This window comes from Nerophis lumbriciformis, linkage group LG26 (assembly GCF_033978685.3).
Source record: "Nerophis lumbriciformis linkage group LG26, RoL_Nlum_v2.1, whole genome shotgun sequence".
Classification (NCBI taxonomy): Eukaryota; Metazoa; Chordata; class Actinopteri; order Syngnathiformes; family Syngnathidae; genus Nerophis; species Nerophis lumbriciformis.
The window spans coordinates 27,206,845-27,229,501 of NC_084573.2; the positions used below are offsets into that span (position 1 = coordinate 27,206,845).

General features: G+C 38.2%; 1 protein-coding gene across 1 annotated transcript in view; it reads right to left on the reverse strand.

The window, feature by feature from the left end:
* pals1b (protein associated with LIN7 1, MAGUK p55 family member b) overlaps positions 1-22,657 on the reverse strand; it is a 50,263-nt gene that overhangs the window by 6,137 nt on the left and 21,469 nt on the right. The window contains exons 5-10 of the mRNA XM_061987061.2: positions 19,366-19,485; positions 14,466-14,627; positions 10,099-10,176; positions 9,813-9,996; positions 8,293-8,361; positions 8,138-8,209 (exon numbers count right to left, since the gene is read on the reverse strand). Coding sequence (XP_061843045.1) covers positions 8,138-8,209; positions 8,293-8,361; positions 9,813-9,996; positions 10,099-10,176; positions 14,466-14,627; positions 19,366-19,485 — 685 coding nt within the window. The remainder of the gene's footprint in view (positions 1-8,137; positions 8,210-8,292; positions 8,362-9,812; positions 9,997-10,098; positions 10,177-14,465; positions 14,628-19,365; positions 19,486-22,657) is intronic.

Sequence of the window (22,657 nt, forward strand, 5' to 3'; positions counted from 1 at the left end):
GTTCAATGTTCAATATTAAAGTGCTTATCTTTAACAATAAATAGCCTAATAATAAAGCAGTGTTTTGTTGCTTTTCATGTCTTCCAAGCCTATGATAATGTGAATTAACTCATTATGACAATAATTTGTTGACACAAAATAAATGGCAATCACTTTTACCTACAAAGGACACACAGCTAAGTAGTTAGCTTCCTATTAGTAAATTTAATTTTACATTAATTTCCATATTGTGTAAAGGACCAAAAAAAATGTCCTGCCCTTTTCTGACTTTGAGCCCCTGCCCCTCTATAATCATGTGCATGTCCCTGTTGTGGATCAAAAATTATGTCTGCAGGTAAAATTCCCCCACAATAGACATAGTAGTGATTTGAAACTTGTTTCCTAGCGAGATTCAGCACAGAACGCCCACTTCTAGCTCCAAAATGTGGGTGGGGCCTGCATCAGCCTGCTGAGGTCGCCTACAGAAGACTGGAAGTAATTTCTTATGGTTTAGTTTGTGTCTTCATACTGAATGATGTTATTTTCAAATATGTCTGCCAGATGCATTGTTGCAGGTTGTAACGACTACGGTTGCAAAGGGGTGGAAAGTTTCCAGTAAATTTCCGGAAATTTACCACGGGAAGTAAAGCTCGGGAAGTTTGGAAATTTTGACCATTTTTAGATTATTCAAAGTTGGACACCGTCTATCTTATTCTGTAGAATAAGATGAGAAGGTTGTAAAACACTAATGCAATGCCACACACAGATATAAATAGTCAGCTAAACAATTGGAGTAGTCTTTAAAAATATTTTACTGATGGACAAATGAATATAAATAAGCTAGATGAATAAATGAACACTCAATCAGCATGCTAAATCAAACTATAACCTACATTCTTGTATGACAACAGAATGGCTAGCAGAATAGAAGGCAAAGGAAACTACACGTTTTGATTTAGTATTTGCTAGTTGAACTTTACAGATCACAAAAAAGGTAAATTCGGATCGCTAACGTTGTTAGCATAAATGAATGGGATTTAACATAGAGAAAATTAGCATCACGGCTAACGGAGCAATATTTTCAGTTCATTATGAGACTGCGGTGGTACATAAACCTAACTAGCTAGAGATATTGGCCCCAAAATCATTTAACAAGTACAGGAATAGTGGCAGTCTGCTGGAGTAGTCTACAGTCATACAGTAACAAGCAATTACACCTCTATTAAACTTAAATACCATAGATCAAATATATTTACCCCAGTAATATCATCAAAACTTACCTGACTGGATGAAGTCCTTGGGCTCAAATACTAGTGTGGCCTCAATAGCCCTGCTGTAGTGTGTAGCATGCTGGGAATTATCTGTGCATGTGATGGAAGAATGCACTGCACATGTGATGGAGGAATGCACCGTGAAGGGTTGAAATTCAACTGAATTTGCATTAAATCAAGTTGTTTTAGCTAATAATCATGCTGCAAGATCTAGCATGTTGCATTCAATGTTTATTCCCATTAATTCCCATGGAAAGTTTCCAACTTTGAATATTCCCGGAATTTTGAAACCCTACGACACAACTAAAGAAAGTCAGCCTGCGTGCATTTCCAAATGGTGGCAATATGAGGAAAGTGTGGACCTCTCCACTCAAAATGGGACAGAGAAAGTGGGAGGAGTGTAATTTTCAGCGATCATTTTGATGATCTGGACTTCCAAGAAGAAGGGCTCTTGTCGGAGTTTGGATGGCAAAAATGTAAAAGACTTGAGCCAATTGAGACCTTGAAAATCAGGATCACCAAAAAGGGTGAGGAAAAACCGATAAAGAGCAGACCCGGTGCTCAATAACTAGAGATTGACCTATTTAATATTTCAACTGCTTTTTTTTTTTTTACTACAACATAACTACATCAGCAGATACAATATATACAAATAACAGGGTTCCCCTAATGTAATTGAATGTGGCGCGCCACCACTGCATTATTACCGCCACACCTTAAAAATATGTTTTTTTTTACTTGAAAACAAAATTAAAGTAACACGTAGCACCCAGAAGAAATCACAATGTCTGACGCTATATTTAACTTTTATTACCAATCTTATGATAACAGACAGCACAATTCCAACAGGTTTTACCTTCCGTGCAAACACTTTCGTCTCGTGAGTTTGCGCATCCATTTACATGGTCGCAAACACACAACAACACTTTCTCATACTCTGCCAATCACCTTATCAAGAACTGATATCAAATCAAAACCACACAAACAAAAAACATGAACATAAGCTGGTAGTTACAGTATGAATTGATGTATATATAGCCTATTATTTGCGCACTATTGACAAGTGATGTAACGAAAACTTGACCACTGAAACGCACGCCATTATCTGGAGCGTTGTCAACCTGTTTGCAACGTGGATGTAATTTTTATATATATTGCAGATACACCCGCGGACAGCCATCTACAAATTGTGCAAATATTAAGAGGACAGTGGCGACTTTTAAGAAAAGAAAGTCCAACTTGAGCAACAGCGCCAAGCAAGTGTGACGTCATGCTCGCTTTAGCCTCTTTAGTCAGGGACATCAAGGGACAGAAGTAGAGTCTCTAAACACGAGTACAGTTTATAATAACACCAGAAGAAGTTTACATTTCTTGCTAGTTGTTTTTAATAAAAAAAAAAAAGTAATTAATAGTCCACTTGAAAAAATCTTGAAAAGCAGCAACAATTAAAAACATGGCAAAACGATAAAAAAATATATGTTAATACTAATTCATAATAGCATATTTGTTTTAAATTTTAGCCTTTTTAAAGAACATTATGCAAATTACTTGACGCCATGATGACCACGTCTATAACCACGCCCCCACCACTACAGGTATCTTGGCAGTTTAGGGGAAACCTTGAATATGATACCTGCATTAAAAAAATAGTAGTAATAGCACCAGTCTTTTTGCCTGAGCCCTTCAAAAAAAAAGATTTAATAATAAATACTGTCATTGTCAACAATTCTCCCCAAAATATGTTTTGATATCTGACATTTGAGTTCTTGTGAGAATTTGTCATCGGTCTCGTCACCTGCGGCAATAGTGTGGCCACGCCCCTCTTTTCCCTCTTTCTAATGCAGTGCTGATCTACATTAAGTCTCCTCTTTTTGCCGGGAAATCCAGTTTTTGTCCTTCTTTCCTGGTGTCTTCCTGGTCCATTTTTGTTGTTTTCACTACTGCATCGACCGAGTCGCTCGACAATCCTCTGTCCGCAACACTTGGAGCGTGGGCTCATTAAAGGAGCGCGCAGAGTTTCATGTTACGCGATTCAATCAAATAGCGCGACACGGATGGAAGGACATGAAGACGACAAAAAAGTGTACATATATCTTGACGAATAGGAAATTATTATATAAGTAAAGAAGAGCAGGCAGCAGCTCACACATTCTTATACTTTGATTCTTCCTGCTCCTTTTTGAACGTGTTATAACGAGAAATGAGAATATGTGTATTATATGATGTATCATATTGTATCTGTATACCGGTACATGTTTGAAATAAACCTAAACCACAACCACTTTCTGTAACATCCAGGATGAAATAATGTCAGCCAGCTTGAATATTATCTCAACTATAAGCTACGTGAAGGAGCCCAAGATGGTTTTTAATTTAAAACTTCCACTCTTAAAACCAAGATGTTTTTTAATTTAAAACTTCCACTCTTCCACTGCGTGGCGCAGTGGCAGAGTGGCCGTGCGCAACCCAAGGGTCCCTGGTTCAATCCCCACCTAGTACCAACCTCGTCATGTCCGTTGTGTCCTGAGCAAGACACTTCACCCTTGCTCCTGATGGGTGCTGGTTAGCGCCTTGCATGGCAGCTCTCTCCATCAGTGTGTGAATGTGTGTGTGAATGGGTAAATGTGGAAGTAGTGTCAAAGCGCTTTGAGTACCTTGAAGGTAGAAAAGCGCTATACAAGTACAACCCATTTATCATTTATCATTATAAATGTTTTAGGGTTCCTAATAAGGAAACATAACACTGTATTGAATCCTTAAACTGCTATAAAATCGTAAAAAAAATTGTTTATTTCGAGTTTTTTTGATGGGAGAAAAATGCCATATTTTTAAAAATGTTCCCAGGAGATTTCCCATTTTTATAATGCAAACGTTGATGCTCCGCTTGGACACACGTAATAAAGGTGTTTGTGAAATCCCCTGATGTTTTTTGCTGCTAAATTTAACACAACAATAGGTCACATAAAACATTATGTTTCTACTGGTCCCACAATTCCTCTATGTTTTTTGTTTTTTTCAAACAGCTTAAAGCCTCATCCAGCGGTTTACTGACGTATATTATTCATGTTGTTCTACTGCAAATGAATATCGGCTCTAAATATCGGTTATCAACCTCCTTGACTACTAATGATGAGTATCGGTTCTGAAAAAAACATATTTGTCGATCTCTATTAAACCGGGAGAAAAACAAAGTAAGCTGTTAGTATTGTATTTTGCATCCTCTTCTTCTAATATTTTCCTCATGATACTTGAGGGAGATGCTGACAGAGCATGAAGAAACATGGAGTGATGTACACCCCAGTAAGTACTTTTTGTTTTTTTGTCTGTGTGCGCAATATATAATATTTATTGGGCTTTTTTTGGTTGTGTAATACTTTTGTAGCTGCTCGTAGAAGTGACAGCTGGTTGCATCAGCCCTGTGCTTTTAATCTCTTTTATGCCTTTTGTGTTCTTTTTAAGGGGAACTGCACTTTTTCCTTTTTATTTTGCCTATTGTTTACAATCATTATGACAGACAAGAAGATAAAAGTTTTTGTTTTTTTTGCTTTCCAAGATATAAAAATCGGCTCGTTTTAGGTAGCTAACAATGCAGCTAATGGGAGCAATCAATTCTACATCTATATCACTTTAAAAATGCATTCAAAAACTGTCAACAATACTTCATTTACGTTTCGTAACCTGTATAATAACCAAGCTGTAGCAACATTGTTATTGTGAGAGCGAACTCTTTTTCTAACGTAGTAACACATCGACGTGCTAAGGTATTAGCCGTGAAAGCGAACTTCTACGAAAGCACGAAACACGTTTAAGTTTGTAATGCCCAATACTGCGATATAACTCCAATCTGTACAGACCTAAATGGGTGTCAAAGTGTACCAACTTGTTGGATTCCCTCCTCAGACTTCTTCTGTCCAGGCGAGAGGTATGATTTATGATCTAGAATAAATTTACAGGGAGCAAAAAAGCGAAAAAGCCGCAGACCACTTGACGTAAACATCGGGACACAGGAAGTGATCACGATATAAATAGTTTGTCTGCGTTAGCGCTTATAATAGCAATAGCACTAATACTTGGTTAATGTTCAAGTCACAAAATGTGAATGGAGTATTGTTGTTGCTTTTTGGATGGTTATTTATCACAGATACGACTGTATCTATGACGGATACTGCAATACAAAATAGTCTCCCTCTTTTTGATGAAATAACATTAGAGGAACTATTACGGCGTGTAAGTGGGATAAAACAAACAACATGTTTACTTGACCCACTTCCTGGGAAACTCATCAAGGAGTTTTTTGTATTATTAGGTCCATCAGTGCTAAATATTATAAACTTATCACTTTCCTCTGGCACTGTTCACCTAGCATTCAAGAAAGCGGTTATTCATTCTCTGCTAAAAAGACCTAACCTCGATCCTGACCTCATGGTAAACTACCGACCGGTGTCCCACCTTCCCTTTATTTCGAAAATCCTGTGAACCTTTTCAATCCGGTTTCAGGGCAAATCACTCTACGGAGACAGCCCTCGCAAAAATGACTAATGATCTACTGCTAACGATGGATTCTGATGCGTCATCTATGTTGCTGCTTCTTGATCTTAGCGCTGCTTTCGATACCGTCGATCATAATATTTTATTAGAGCGTATCAAAACACGTATTGGTATGTCAGACTTAGTCTTGTCGTGGTTTAACTCTTATCTTACTGACAGGATGCAGTGCGTCTCCCATAATAATGTGACCTCGGACTATGTTAAGGTAACGTGCGGAGTTCCTCAGGGTTCGGTTCTTGGCCCTGCACTCTTTAGTATTTACATGCTGCCGCTAGGCGACATCATACGCAAATACGGTGTTAGCTTTCACTGTTATGCTGATGACACCCAACTCTACATGCCCCTAAAGCTGACCAACACGCCGGATTGTAGTCAGCTGGAGGCGTGTCTTAATGAAATTAAACAATGGATGTCCGCTAACTTCTTGCAACTCAACGCCAAGAAAACGTAAATGTTGATTATCGGTCCTGCTAAACACCGACATTTATTTAATAATACCACCTTAACATTTGACAACCAAACAATTACACAAGGCGACTCAGTAAAGAATCTGGGTATTATCTTCGACCCAACTCTCTCGTTTGAGTCACACATTAAGAGTGTTACTAAAACTTTCTTTCATCTCCGTAATATCGCTAAAATTCGTTCTATTTTATCCACTAGCGACGCTGAGATCATTATTCATGCGTTCGTTACGTCTCGTCTACTGTAACGTATTATTTTCGGGTCTCCCTATGTCTAGCATTAAAAGATTACAATTGGTACAAAATGCGGCTGCTAGACTTTTGACAAGAACAAGAACGTTTGATCATATTACGCTTATCTGGCTCACCTGCACTGGCTTCCTGTGAACTTAAGATGTGACTTTAAGGTTTTACTACTTACGTATAAAATACTACACGGTCTAGCTCCGTCCTATCTTGTCGATTGTATTGTACCATATGTCCCGGCAAGAAATCTGCGTTCAAAGAACTCCGGCTTATTAGTGATTCCCAGAGCCCAAAAAAAGTCTGCGGGCTATAGAGCGTTTTCTATTCGGGCTCCAGTACTATGGAATGCCCTCCCGGTAACAATTAAAGATGCTACCTCAGTAGAAGCATTTAAGTCCCATCTTAAAACTCATTTGTATACTCTAGCCTTTAAATAGACCCCCCTTTTAGACCAGTTGATCTGCCGTTTCTTTTCTTTTCTCCTCTGCTCCTCTCTTCCTTGTGGAAGGGGGGGGGGGGGCACAGGTCCGGTGGCCATGGATGAAGTGCTGGCTGTCCAGAGTCAGGACCCGGGGTGGACCGCTCACCTGTGCATCGGTTGGGAACATCTCTGCGCTGCTGACCCGTCTCCGCTCGGGATGATTTCCTGCTGGCCCCACTATGGACTGGACTCTTACTATTATGTTGGATCCACTATGGACTGGACTCTCACAATATTATGTCAGACCCACTCGACATCCATTGCATTCGGTATCCATTAGAGGGGGGGGGGGGTTGCCCACATATGCGGTCCTCTCCAAGGTTTCTCATAGTCATTCACATCGACGTCCCACTGGGGTGAGTTTTTCCTTGCCCTTATGTGGGCTTTGTACCGAGGATGTCGTTGTGGCTTGTGCAGCCCTTTGAGACACTTGTGATTTAGGGCTATATAAATAAACATTGATTGATTGATTGATTTATCAGATTTTATTGGCGAAATAGTGGAGCTCCCATTTGCTCCGCTGTAAGCAGACTTTTATTTAATATTGAGAATGCATTAAAAAAATCCGTCCGTCGTCATGTCTTTCATAATGATTGTGAACGAAAAAAATTTCCCTTTACGTTTCCCTGTTGTTTTACCTTATTTTTTTGTGGATTTTTTGTGGGATAAATAAGGTCTATCCTACCATAAGTATGCCTTATTTTGCCTGGAATTAAACAAGAAAGTGTGTAAATTGATTTAATGCACACATCTTTTCATGAAAGATGCTGCATTTTGTGGAGAGGTGTGGCCAGAAAAATCTGCTTTGCACCCACAGCGGGGCACACAAAGCATACAAGTACACTAAGCGGCTCTGGGCGCATGTGTTTTGTGTTTGTGTGCACCACATGACAAAACAGTGCCCTCCAAGCCATTTAGGCACCTGCTGGGCACCTTTTGGTGGCTCCTCTGATCCTGTCTATGAACACAACACTAATCTGAGCCAGGAGAAGACGAGGTCATGTCAGCGGCAGCGAGTAGTAGCTTGGGAAGCATCAATGTCTGCAGACCGACGAAAGCAGCTCAGCTCATGAGGAGACTTACGTAGAGGAAGGGAGGGAGCGAGATATTCCGGACAGTAAATCAATGGATAAAAGAAGTCTTCCTACCAGTGTTTTTGCTCAGAGTAGATGCACTTTTCTTCTTCTGTTTCTTGCCTTTCTTCACATACCAGCGTTTACCTAGAGAAAAAAAAATGGTTTGGTCACGAGTGGGGTCATTTGGTAAAATCTCATCTTGTTGATTTGTAACACCATCTTCTTACCTTGCTGCTCTTGATTCTTGTCGGGTGTCGTTTTCTTCAAGGTCTCCCTCTGTTGCTGGAAGTTCTTCCCTGAGTAATACAATCAATTGCTCATTTATCGGGCAGCACTCCAGCCAAGAAAGGAATCAATTAATCAAGTGACTGAACAACGTGTACCAATATAATCCTTTTAAATGTGCATTGTGTTTCCTATTGTGTCCCTCTCAGTTTTGCCTAAATTGGCCCACTTTCCATTTCCACAGATTAACCTCCTTTTCTAGCAAACCCAACAGGCTTTGGTCAAAGAATAATCTTAATTCTCAGGTGTTTGTTTTAATCTACTTGAAGTGCCAGCTGGGCGTGGCCTTCCTGCTGGGGTGGAAGCATACATGCATTAGATTGAGCTAATTTAGTAGCCTGACACTAAGTGCCGTACGGATTTTCCCCATCACTAGGGATGGGTATCGTTTATATTTATTTTAATTAATTAATTAGTACACATTTTAATTTATTAATTAATTAATTTTTTATCGTTTATTTTAAACACAATAAGCAACAATACACTCCATCTCTATACAATTTAAACAAAATAGATAAAAAATAAAATAACATGGGGTGTGTCGGAAAAGGAGCAGAAAGGAGCAATATCTTATGTCTCAGATACTGTATAATAATCGATTCTTTATCAACAACAGAGTACATGATGACCATATGTAACAATATTTATTTGGTATGTATACCGGTATGTATTTTTTAACCGACACTAGTACCAAATTGGTACCCATGCATAAACGGTGCCAAAACCTGTACTTGAAAAAAATGTTATACATGCAAATATTTGTGAAAAGAAAAACCCAATGCCTTTTTATTTTTATAGAATTAAGTGAAATTCAAATAAAATAATTCAGTGATATAACTCACATAACTAAGTAATACATAAAAAAATAAAATACAACAAATTGTCATAATTATTTCAGCAATACAGAATGTGCAAAAAAAACATGATTAAGTTGTAATGTTCGATGCTCAAAATTCCAGATGTTCCTGAGAGCAACCTCATTCGCCATGACCGCTGCTGTTGGCGCGTTAAGGTCGGCAAATAGTTAAAAAAAGAGCGTTAGATTCTGTGTGCTTCTGTCGGGGTGTTGCGTTACTTACAGGAATGTTACATGCACCATTTCACGCCAAGCACTTGTTGCAGGTGGATGAGTCTGCATTTACTTAGCACCGGAATAAGGCACTGATAGCTTAAAAAAAAGTATTCAAAGTGTACAAACCTATACTGAAATATGGCTTTTTGTCGAGGCGAGAACCCATTATCCATTATTACATTGTTTCTTACGAAGAAACTTGTTTCACTATACGAACTTTTGGATTTACGAACCCTGTTCAAGAACCATAAATCGATGTTCCACTGTACTGTAGGTATTCATTTGCACAATTCATCATGTATGAATGCATTTTTAAAAATACATTTTAATATATTCAAACAGTGTTTGTATACAATACATATTGATGAACAGGCCTGGTCTAACGCCTACCTGGAACGAGCCCAGCCAGTAACTGGTTTTCCTCATCTCCGTCCCTGTAGGCCTGCCACCAGTTGGGATCATCCTGGCTGATGACGTGGAGAATATCTCCTTTCTGGAAGGACAGGCCCAGCTCCCGACACGGCACGAAAGGGTCGTCGGAGGGGTCGTAGTCGAAGTAAGCTCGTACGTGCATCTGTGGTCGGGGGGAGATAAGGGAAGGGAGCCTTACACCGTCATGGCTGCCGTCGCATGCGTGCGTGCAGACGGGCCGCACACGTCCACTTTAGGGACTTACCACAGTCTGTCTGTGCGGGGCAGGTTTCATCTGAGAGCTCGGGATGAGGAGGAAAGTCAAAGTGCCGTGCATTTGTTGCTGATGGAAAAGACGAGAAGGGACGTCAGATGGGCACTGTGAATTATAGTCTTAACTGCGCTTTTCATGTTTGTTTATTTCACCGACATGTTTTGCAATCAGGCAAAATGCGACAAACATGGAGGGAGAGGGTCCTGCAAGCCACAGAGTGCCTTGTGACAGGTACTGTAAATATGGGTGTAGGCCTGTGTCGATGACACATTCTGTTGGACGATATATTGTCCCACAAATTTTTGCCAATAAGGAATGTTACTGTCAGCATTATTTTAAGACAAAATTAAGCACTAATGTAATGGTATATATTACTAATAATGCAAGTTGCCCTTTAAAAGGCAATAAACGTATTTCTTATTCAAACTTTTTAGGGCCCGAGCAACGGAGCAAGAACAATACAAGGCACGGCAAGAGCCATATTGAAATTGCTGTGTTTATTATTATTAATATTGATATTATTATTAAATGCGTTTTGACGCCTTTTTGAGGCTCTTAACATGTACAAAAAGTCCCCAAATTTTCCAGGCACCTCAGGTTTGGCGTAAAATGTTATAATTTGAGGGTCCTGAAAAATAATGGAAAAAAAAAAGCTTTTCAGCCCAACTTTTATTTAATGTTGTAATTGGAAGGTCAATAACTTCTAGTTCTCTTAAATAAGTAAACAACAAACCAAAAATAGACTATCAATCTCTGTTAGCAAAAAATGTACTTCAATAAATATTGAACATCTCAGAGTGCATTTTTTTCTGGATGATGTGGTTTGTTTTGTTGTCTATTTCTGTTGCTATCACCTTCCAACAAATTCGGCATACTGGCTCGTTTGTCCGTGTCAATGTGCTCATATTCCCACACTTGGCTTAGCGTTCATCGTTTTCCCTCCTAATTTTCTAACTAGCCACTCGCGAGGCTCTCGGTCTGTGTATCCTTTGTGTGTGGAAGCTACCTGTCCCGCCTCCACCAACCGAGAGAAAGATTGTGTAGAACTGACATGACGGTTAACTACATTCCTTTAATTCTACGATTGAATTAACACGTTCACGTGTTGAGAGGGATTCGCAGAGTGAACCCTCTTGCACCCTGTTTAAAAGCGAGACACAAAGAAAATAAAAACACATGATTTATTGACTGTCGACCCATTTATTGACTATTACATGTGTTTATTTTTATGTCCATATGGTAAAATGGGTATGTCACTTTTTGTGTCACATGGGTGTTGATTCTATCAAACAAATTGGAACGGTATGGAATCAGGGGAGTGGCTTACAAGTGGGTGGAAACTTATTTGACGGACAGGCTTCAGTTTGTGAAGTTAAATGACAGTTGCTCTTTATCTCTTCATATTCCATATGGTGTTCTGCAGTGATCAGTTTTGGGTCCAAATTTTTTTATTTTATATATTAATGATCTGTGTAATGTCTCAAAATGCTTAAAGCTGGCCTTATTTGCAGATGATACGAATATATTTTTTTCTGATAGTAACTTGAATAGACTTATTGATACAATCACTTTAGAAATGATGAAAATGCAAACATGGTTCAAAAGGAACAGTTGTCTCTAAATTTAAGTAAAACAAATATAATTCTAATTGGAAATAAGAAGATAAATACACAAATATGCTGGCAAAAGCACGACAGGAGCTAGATGAAAAATCCCTCTAGCAACTCTACTATTCACTCATTTATCCTTACTTAAGTTACTGTGCAGAAGTTTGGGGAAATAATTATAAAACCAACATACATCTCTTAACAATCTTACAAAAACGGGCACTTAGAATTATCCATAATGTGGAGTTAAAGGAGCACACAAATAGCTTATTTTTAAGGTCAAAACTGTTAAAATTTCCTGATTTAGTAGAATATTTGACAGGGCTTATCATGTTTAAAGCAAGAAGTTATCAATTGCCTGCAAATATTCAAAGTTTACTATCTGTGTTGGCCCTGCGATGAGGTGGCGACTTGTCCAGGGTATACCCCGCCTTCCGCCCGATTGTAGCTGAGCTAGGCTCCAGCGCCCCCCGTGACCCCAAAGGGAATAAGCGGTAGAAAATGGATGGATGGATATTCATAGAAAGGGATGTGGGGTATAACCTCAGAGGAACGGCAAAATATAAACACGCTTTACCACTTAGCACAAGGAAAAGTTTTTGTGTCTCAGTCTGTGGGCTGAAAATATGGAACAGCCTGAGTGATGAGCTCAAACACTGTTCAAACATTGAGCATTTTAAGAAATTGTACAAATCTAATATTTTGGTTCGGTATAGTGAGGTCTAGGCTTATTTTGAATATGAGTATGAATGATTTATATGACTTACTTATGATGATATATTGAGAATTGTAAGTACATTGTTCTGGGCAAATTGAGTTATGTGAATCCAGATGATTGTGATAAAATGTGGTTCAGAGGAAACTGGATATTATTTAAAGTAATTATGTAAAAAAAGGGGGGGGATTCAAAATGTTTATACTTCTTCCCATTACCCTTTTGAGATATGTTTAATTTAATTTAATGTTCTTAATTCAATTTTCTTTTCTTTTTTGTGAAATAATAATATTGTATTTGAGCACAAGACTGTTCACTGGAGATATGTGATGTGGAGCTGACTATGACATACTCAATACACTATTTCTATTTTTATTTGTTATTTTTTTGTTCGCACCATAGTGATGTTTGTTTGGATCGCTACAATAAAGAGCTTATGCAGGCCTAAATTTGCAGCAGTTCCTAAATTTACTGTGCGATTCAAGCCCGCCATGTTAACATTGTGAGTCATGTTTAACCTTTAGCTTAAATGCTAAAGGTTTTTTTTTAAATATTGCTGTAGTTTTCCCACCCCTGGTCTAAAGTGCTATAGTGAGAATGATGTCAAAAATCCCCAAAGTACATGAAAGCAGCCGCTAATGGCAACAAGGATTTGTTTTGTCATTACATTGTAGGATGAAAACAATTAAAATTATTCTTTATTTTTATTTATCAATCAACAAAACAATACACAACAACACCACAACAATGCAATCCAATTCCAAAACCAAACCCGTCCCAGCAGCATTAAGAACAACAATAAACAGAGCAATTGAGAGCAATTGAGGACACACAAATCCAAATGTAGTGAAACAAAAATGAACATTAACGACAACAGCATCAATTTTAGTAACAATTTCAAGATAGCAGTGATTAAAAAAAACCTCATTGATATGATCATTAAAAACATTAATAAAAAAAAAAAAAATTAGAAATGAACAATAGTGTGTCACAGTGGCTTACACTTGCATCACATCCCATAAGCCCGACAACACACCGCGTCCAACATTTTCCACAAAGATATAATAAGTCATATTTTGGTTCATTTATTAGTTGAAACAAATTTAAATAATGGATCCCATATTCCAATATATGACTCATTATTATCTAAACTAAATGCTGTTTGTTCTACTGATATCATCTCCATAGCTTGTGTGTACCAGTCATAATGTGTTGGACTATCAACAGCTATCCATTTTTTAAATATTACCCTTTTTGTTATTATACATATTGAAAGAAAGGCATTTTTACTCTTTGATGACACGTTACTAAATTGATGGAGATCCCCAAGAATACAAGTTTGCAGTGTCATTGGGATGTTTATATTAAGGAATGTGATTGCTTCTTTTGTTGTTTTCAACCATAACTCTTTTATTCTCTGACATTCCCACAATGAATGAACAAGAGTTCCCTCAGCTGCCCGACACTTCATACATAACTTGCTATCCACTACGCCAATTTTAAACAGCTGAGAAGATGTAAAATACAATCTATTCAATATCTTAAATTGAGTCAGCTTATCTTTAATGCTTCTAAAGGGCTTATTGGCATTTTTACAAATATCATTCCATGATATGTCTCTTTCATCTAAAATGTTTAAGTCCATCATCCATTTTCCGAACACATGCATCATTTGCATTTTGCATTTCATTGTTTGGATCGCTACAATAAAGAGCTTAATCAGGCCTAAATTTGCAGCAGTTCCTAAATTTACTGTGCGATTCAAGCCCGCCATGTTAACATTGTGAGTCATGTTTAACCTTTATCTTAAATGCTAAAGTTTTTTTTTTTTTAAATATTGCTGTAGTTTTCCCACCCCTGGTCTAAAGTGCTATAGTGAGAATGATGTCAAAAAAAACCAAAGTACATGAAAGCAGCCGCTAATGGCAACAAGGATTTGTTTTGTCATTACATTGTAGGATGAAAATAATTAAATTGATTCTTAAAAAAAAAAAAAAAATGTTGTGCACCCCTATTAAATTGTAATGTGTCCTCACCAGTAAGTCGTGAACTTCGTTGACATGCTTCCCGCGAACTGATGTACCGTTGATCTCCAGGATCTCGTCCCCCTCGTTGAGGAGGCCGCTCTGCTCCGCTGTCCCGCCTTTAACCACACGACTCACCACCACGCTGTCCATGTCGTTACGCACGGTGGCGCCCTGTTGAGACACATGCATGCAGGTGTTCATTTATTTTGGCATACATGACAAAGGGATCGAAAGACCACTGCCCACTGTTTTTCTTTTAACTACAATTTTTGAAAAGGTAATTTTCGTGCTTCTTATATTAAAAAGGGTCATATTATGAATTTTAATCAACATTTAAATACTTCATTATAGTCTATATAACATGTAATGATAGTGTTTTGTACCAAGAAATTGATTTGGCTTTACAGGCCTATCTTTGAGCTTCTTTCTAACAGTTTCTCGAAAACAAGCCGTTTTCGGGGCTGTGTCTTTTAAAACGTAAATGAAAACTTGTGACTGAAACTGGGAGCCATTTCTGTAGTTTTTGAAATTGCGAGAGGCAGAGAAGTATCATACATTAGAATTATATGTTACTGTTTATTAAAAACGGCTACGATGGATGGATTTTTGGCATCCAACCGTATCGGAGCGAGAGGAAAGCAAATAGAAGAAACTTCAAAACCGAGCCTAGAAATTAAATTAAATATTTGTATACGGAAAGTAATCAGAAGTCAAGTATACATACTACTTGTTGCTATAATGTCTGCCTCCCTAGTATAATAATAACATAATGAAGATGGGTTTTATAGCTCTTTCAAGGGAGCCGGATCGTTAGGAGCCGTTCCTTCTAAAGAGCTGTTCAAAAAGAAAGGATAGTTTTTAAAGTTGTTAGTTTTTTTTTTAACTGCTTTTTTTTTTAATCAAGGAAACAATCACTGGAATCAGTCATACGATAAGATGTGGACCAAATTACTTTACATTTACACAAATATTACTGTATTGGTGCGAATTCTGAAATACTGGCTATAATTATTATTTTTTTGTTGTGTTTTCATTGTTTGACAATGACATCAATATTTAGAATTTTCCTCACCTAAAAAAAACAACTTTGTAATGCAGGAGCATTTTATAATACTGAACAAAATACACAAATATTGAGTGAGAATAAAAAAATACAAATAAAACTAGAATGAAAACTAGGACATAATAAAAACATGAATACCAAATAGTACAACCTTAACTGGTGTGTGTGTGTGTGTGTGTGCGCGCTTAAACTATTTCTAAACAATAAAATAGGTGAATACAAAACAAATATGTAAATAAATAAAATAAATAAAAAACAACATTCCATAAATATAGCGCCATATATTTGACAGTGACTTCACGATTTAGAATTTTCCCTCACCTAAAAAACTTTGTTGAGCAAAATAATTTTTCCAATACTGAACCGCCCCCAATTTATAAGTCAGAATTAGTGCCGCGGGGAAGACCCAGGACACGTTGGGAAGACTATGTCTCCCGGCTGGCCTGGGAACGCCTCGGGGTCCCACAGGAAGAGCTGGACGAAGTGGCTGGGGAGAGGGAAGTCTGGGCTTCCCTGCTTAGGCTGCTGCCCCCGCGACCCGACCTCGGATAAGCGGAAGAAGATGGATGGATGGAGAATTAGTAAGTATAAATAAATCGAGAGCAAAAACTAGGACATCATTGAAAACTGGCACTAACTGATGTGTGGGCTTAAACTACTTCAAAATAATGAACCAAGAGATTAATAAAAAAAAGCAAATAAATAAATATATAAAACACTATTAAAAGTAAGAATAATATTCAATTACATCCAAATGCTGTTACATTTCCTTTGAGTCTGACTAATTTCTATTTCAGTTGCAAGTTGGGTATCTGCGTGTGCATAAACAGCGGCTGCCAAACGAACAGCTCACAAGAGCTGTTGAAAGGACTCGATTCTTTCGTGAACTTCACATCTCTATAATATAATATGTAGCTTCAGTGATACATTGCTAACATATCATTACATGTGTCCGGAAAATTACTATTTAGAAGTAACTGTTAATAGTTATTTGTTACTTTATCAAAAAAGTCATTTAATTATTAACGGAATTACTCTTTCATAAATGTAATTAATTAGAACTGAAAGTAATTAATGAGTTACTTAAAAAAGGAACCTCATATCAAAAGGCGATGCTTGTTGCCGAGTGAGGTGTGATGTCAGCAAGAGCGCGCTCAGAGTAGCATTTTAGCTCAGCTGTGTTTGTTAGCTAAGCAGCGGCAGTGTTGGCAGCTCTGTTGAATGGTTTCACTGAATTGTATTAGCACTAGGGTTGTACGGTATACCGGTACTAATAAAGTATCGTGGTACTAATCAATTGAAATCGGTACTATACCACCTTTGAAAAGTACCGGTACCGCTCTTTTATCTGAGTGCCGCTTTGCAGCAGTGACTACAGAGCCGAGACGCATGATGTTGAGTGTGTCAAAATGCACGCACAAAGTGCATACAAGTAATAACATCTTGGAGAAGAAAAATGGCAAAAAACTGCAATTCTACTGGTTAATAAAGAGGGTGCATGAAGCGCAATATGGGGTATTTGGGCTTCAAAACTAACAATAAAAGGTGACTCTTTAAACAGCAAGTACTGTTTTACACCTTTCCTGCTTGTCGGCTTCCAGATCGTGGCTGAGGAGAGCAGGGGAGACCTTTCACTTCAGGAAATTGCTTCACAGAATGGAGAAAGAGCCATCAATCTGTCAATCTTTTCCGTGTCCGGGCCAGGTAAGGTTCCCCGTGTTGAGTCAAATTAAGCCGCGGGTCCGTAAAGCTCCACTCTTTGGTCTTAATGACGAGGCTGTCGATTAGTTACAACTTGGTCACTTTATTTATAATTTCCACAGGGCACAACCTGCCTATGCTAGCACTACCTCTCCTAACTTGCCCACTGACTTAGTCACTCACCCCACATACTGCCATTCTTAAAGGGTCATCATATCACAACAGCTGCTTTAAAACACGCCTCGCCAAATGTGGCGATTAGTATTAGCACCTTTGCTTCAAACTTTAGTAAATATTTAAATAATAAGCATTCAGCACAAGGAGTTATACAGAGTGACAGGTAATAATGTAGTTGTTACACCTGTCCTGCTATTCGGTCGAGTTCAGACTGTAGTCGAGGAGCACAGGGAAGACGTTCCCTTCAGGGTCGCTGCCATTTCAATGCCTTTTAATTTATATTTTTATATTTTAATTGTTCTTTGACTGAGTGTTTAATGTAGTGTAAGATATTTTGTTAAAATAAAGCCAATATTGACATTTTTCTTAATTCCCTTTATTTGGAAAAGTATCGATATACATTCTGGTACCGGTACTGGTACTAAATTATTGGTATCGGGACCACCCTAGTTAGCACTAGCTAATAAAGATTGAATGTGCTTTGATTGAGGTCTTTTCTCCTTGTCCACAAGCTTGTCACTTCAATCATTGAATTGTTGTTCTTTATTCCCTCGTAGTAGCAGTAGCAGTATGTATGTGTGTGTACTTAGTCTACGTGTTGTTTGCTGTGTGATGTTGCCTCCACAAGTTTATTTCAGTGGGGTGCTGGTTCATTAGTAAAATATTACTTCCTGCATTGAACCTGCTGAGCTTATGGCACTGTCTTGTTGACAAACAAGCACATCAAAAGTAGCGTGACACGTTAGTAACGCATCACTAACGGCGTTTTAACATATGTAAAAGTAATTGAATTAGATCACTCATTACTAATGAAAGTAACGGTGTTAGTAACATGTAATCCCGATTTTCCCAACAATGATAATTACAAATCATATCAATCTACAGTTATTAGACTTATTGCTTTTTTGTATCCACCATTGCCATAAAAAAGCTATAAAAGGAAACATCTTTCTGTGTATTGCTGGAGGTTGGTTAAACAGTTTGCACAAACAAAGAGACCAAAAAACGTGGAGCAGGTCCTTTTTACTTCTTTGGATTAGGCTGGAGGTTGGTGTACTGACTTGTGCTGGTTAATACAACTAACAACAGAATTGTAGTTATGTATCTCACCGTGGACATATTTTTGTTTGGATTACAAAGGCATCCACGAAAAAAAAGAATGGCGGACTTTGGCAGGCGTCTGCCGGAAAACCTCTACAAAGTACAGAGATAAACGCTGACGTCGGAAGTTGACATATGTCAGAAAACGGGGAACATCTCAAACAACTGATTTGGAACAAAGGCAAAAGGGTTTTATAAATGGCAATACCATTAAATAGTTTGAAGTCAAAAGTTCTGCGCTTATACAACAGGTAAGAAAAGTGGGTTTTGCATAATATGACCCCAGACCTGCATGTTCCTACGGTCAGAGACCTGGGGCCTCACGTACAGAGACTTGCGTGGCTTTCCTACAAATCCAGAAAATGGCGTACGCCAGAAAAAATGTAGATGTATGAAAGTGTTCGCACGCACAAATCCAAGCACATTTCTTTGTTACATTGCAATCTACTTGGAATCAACCGTAGACATTTGCCTGGTTTGACATGCCCAAACCACCCCCACTTATAAATACGCAAATCATATTGAAAGTAGCCATGTGATGAGAACAGCAAGCTTCTTTCTCCTGCTACAGAAAACAGCACACAGGCTAAAAAAAAAAAAAATTAGTCGGGGGTCAGGAACAAACTTAATAAGATGGATGTACATCATCAAAACAGATGAGCGTTTGAAAAGATAATTGCTGCAACTGATCCTTCCTTCGCCGTAACTGTGTCCTTTCTGCCAGCGCACATTTCCACGTCAATGTCAGTTTTGACACTCACCTTTGCAGTGAAAAAGGGCGTGCGGTAGGTTTTTGTGCATACGCAAGCTTTGTACGGGAGGTCCCTGCACACAGAAGGACAAAAACGCATGCAGGTAGCATCTCACCAGTGGGGTGTCTCTGGTCTTCTGCAGCCGCACCATTTTAACGGTTTCTCCAAGATACTGAATCACATTGTCCTCTGCCATTTCCTGCACTGCTAAGCTGTCGTGGGCCTGCATCAGCGCCTGTACACAGACAGTAAACATTTCAATAAACCTGCTCAAATCCTGTAGACCAGGGGTGTCCAAACTTTTTGACTGGGGGGCCGAATTGTGTTTAAACATTTTGGCCGGAGCAAAGTACATGTATATACAGTATATATGTGTGTATACACACACACGTAGGGATGATGTTTGTTAAGAAATTATCGATGTCGATGCCATTATCGAATCCTTTTATCGAACCGATTCCTTATCGAAACTCTTATCGAATCCAGATAGGTTGTTGTGTGTGCACCTTGTGTGTGCACTGAGTTCCAAAAGCCGTAGATGTTATGTGACTGGACCGGCACGCTGTTTATATGGAGGAAAAGCGGACGTGACTGAGGACAGCATGCGGACGTTAAAGCGTGAAGGTTTCAAGTGAGAGAGGACGCTAAAGGCACGCCTCCAGTGAGCATATAGTGCTGCTATGTGCGTTGTAAATAAAAAAATAGCCGACAAGCACATTATCAACATGGAAGAGGTGCCGCTCACTTTCGACATCCCGGTGAAGCACACTGTGGAGAAGAAGGGGACCAGCACGGTAGCGAATCGATACGCACAACGGGGCAAGAGAAGTCGGCTTTTACTGTTGTGCTATGCTAATGGACAACGAGACTGACTTTTAAAATGAAGAGAGGGAATCTGCCGTGTTTGATGGAGAACTTGCCCAGCTGTTCATTTCGGACACAGAAGATGAGGACTTTGATGGATTTGTGGATGAGGATTGATCAAAAAATAATGTGAGTACATTGATAAATATTTCAGTAAAGTACAACCAAACTCAGCTTTGCTCCTGCTGCCTTTTTAAAACTGCGTCCATGCATGCTAGCGTATGTTTTAAGCTAGCATTTGTTTTAAACTAGCGTATGTTTAACCATTCCTGCGCCCAAAAATACGTTGCGCCTTATTTATGCTTTAAATACAGAAATAGTACCCGTAACTGACACGGTTTTTTAATACGGTGCGCCCTATGGACGCAAAAATACGGTACAGTGGCTTGGATAACGGGAACCGTTTCTCAAAAAGGGATTCAAATCCATGGAATCGGTTCTTTTCTTTTCCAAGCATCGGGAGAACCGGTTTTCGAACATCAATCCTACACACACGTGTGTATGTGTATATATATATATATATATATATATATATATATATATATATATATATACATACCTGCCAACTTTTGAAATCAGAAAAACCTAGTAGCCAGGGTCCAAGGGCCGCAGCCCCCGGTAGGTCCAGGACAAAGTCCTGGTGGAGGGTTCAGGGCTTCGCCCCCCGACGCAAAATGATTATTAGCATTCAGACAGGTTAAAATGTTGCTAAAACCATCACTTTTCTATCAGTCACAGTGACTTTTCAAAACAAAAATATTACAGCAAAAATCATATGGGTTGATTGGCATGTTTATTCTGTAAGCTAACTTCAATAGTTTGAAATTATTTTGACAGTCAATGCCAGTTATCCTGTCAACCTTTCACAAGACTTCAATTTGTTAATTGAAAGTATAAACAGTATAAACACTTTTTACAGTAAACAAATGGTAAAACAGTACTAAACAATTCCATAAAAAAAAAAATTGGTGTCATTATTAACTTTCTGTCCAAGCTTGTATAATCTACTGCCTTGTTCAATTGTAAAAAATATTCTGTGCCTAAAATTCACATTTCTATCACAATTATCATACTGTAAACATGGTAAGCTAACTTCATTAAAATTAATAGTCCTGTCAATAGCATGGAATTACAATTCAAATGTAGTTTTTTTGTAAGCCTTTCAAAAGAATTCAAAATATGAACAATTAATGAAAATTAATTTAAGCCATCAGACACTTGAAAAGTGGCACATCACATCTCTAATGTAATCATTTGAACTTTTCAACAGAAATAGCACTGCAAAAATATTAAGGACATACTTCTGTATTTTGGTAGTTATGCTGTCAACATTTAACAAGATTTCTTCAACTTGGACTTGAAAGCATAAATAGTATAAACACTTTTAACAGTATGTCGTGCTGTGAAATACAGCCGACAGGATTGCGCACCAAACACGAAGCAAGGCCAAAGCGCATGCATGCTGCAGGAGAACAAAGGACTTCTTTCATTTAAGGTTTGTGATAAACCATCAAACTCATTCGTTAAAAGGACTCTATAGTAATATAAAGCGAATTTTTCTGGACATTATCATGCAAGAAAAGTTTATTTTTGGGACCGCGATCACCGCGTAATGATTTTTAAAGGTTGCATTACAAACATTTAACTGTCCCATGTGATCAGCCAGTGCGATTGGAAGTCCATGCTCAATTATTGCCTCCGTAAATAAAACTTCGGCATTTATCACATCCAAAGAATCTGTTTGGGCGACGAAAAACGTTGAAAGTTTTCCACTTGTATCGCTAGCAACGGCATTAGACTTGTGTTTTTTTGTCCCAACGTGGTCTTTTACATCGCTAATTCCTCCGTGTCCGATCGAAAAATCTTGTCTGCACAAGGTGCAATTCGCGTAGTTTTCACCCTTTTTTTTTTTTAATTAATGAAAAACCGTATTTTTTATCACTGCAACCGTAACCCGGAATAGGTTGATGAAAACCGTACGAATTACGGGAAAACCGGAGTAGTTGGCAGGTATGTATATACATACACGCACAGGTGTATGTGTATATATGTACATATATGATTACATATCATAATATACTCGATATATAATAATTATTATAATTGGTTATTAAGAGTATGTGAAAATTAAACTCCTACCTTGTTTATTTTAATCAATCAGAAATATCAAGCAGCTAAAATGTACCAAACATGGATAAGTGTGGAGAGAGTGTTTTGCAATTTTCCCCATCATCCCTTGTAATGGATATGGGTGTAGTTTAGATTTTGTTAATGCTGATTGGACATTTTTTCTATAATATCCACAAAGTCCATTGAGCAGGTTGTGTTATGTGGGACTATGTTAGTTGAATGTTCGTGCTGGTTGATTTTTTTTCTCTGCAACATGACTTGGGAAGGTTGTTTGTATTGGGTCAAATATGTAAATGCTGTGCCAAATTCATATTGATGTACAATTAATGGCCACTGAAGTTACTTTCATTGGTCGAAAAAATGGCACTTATCAGACTTCTGACTATTTGTATATGATATGAAAAGGCCATCCC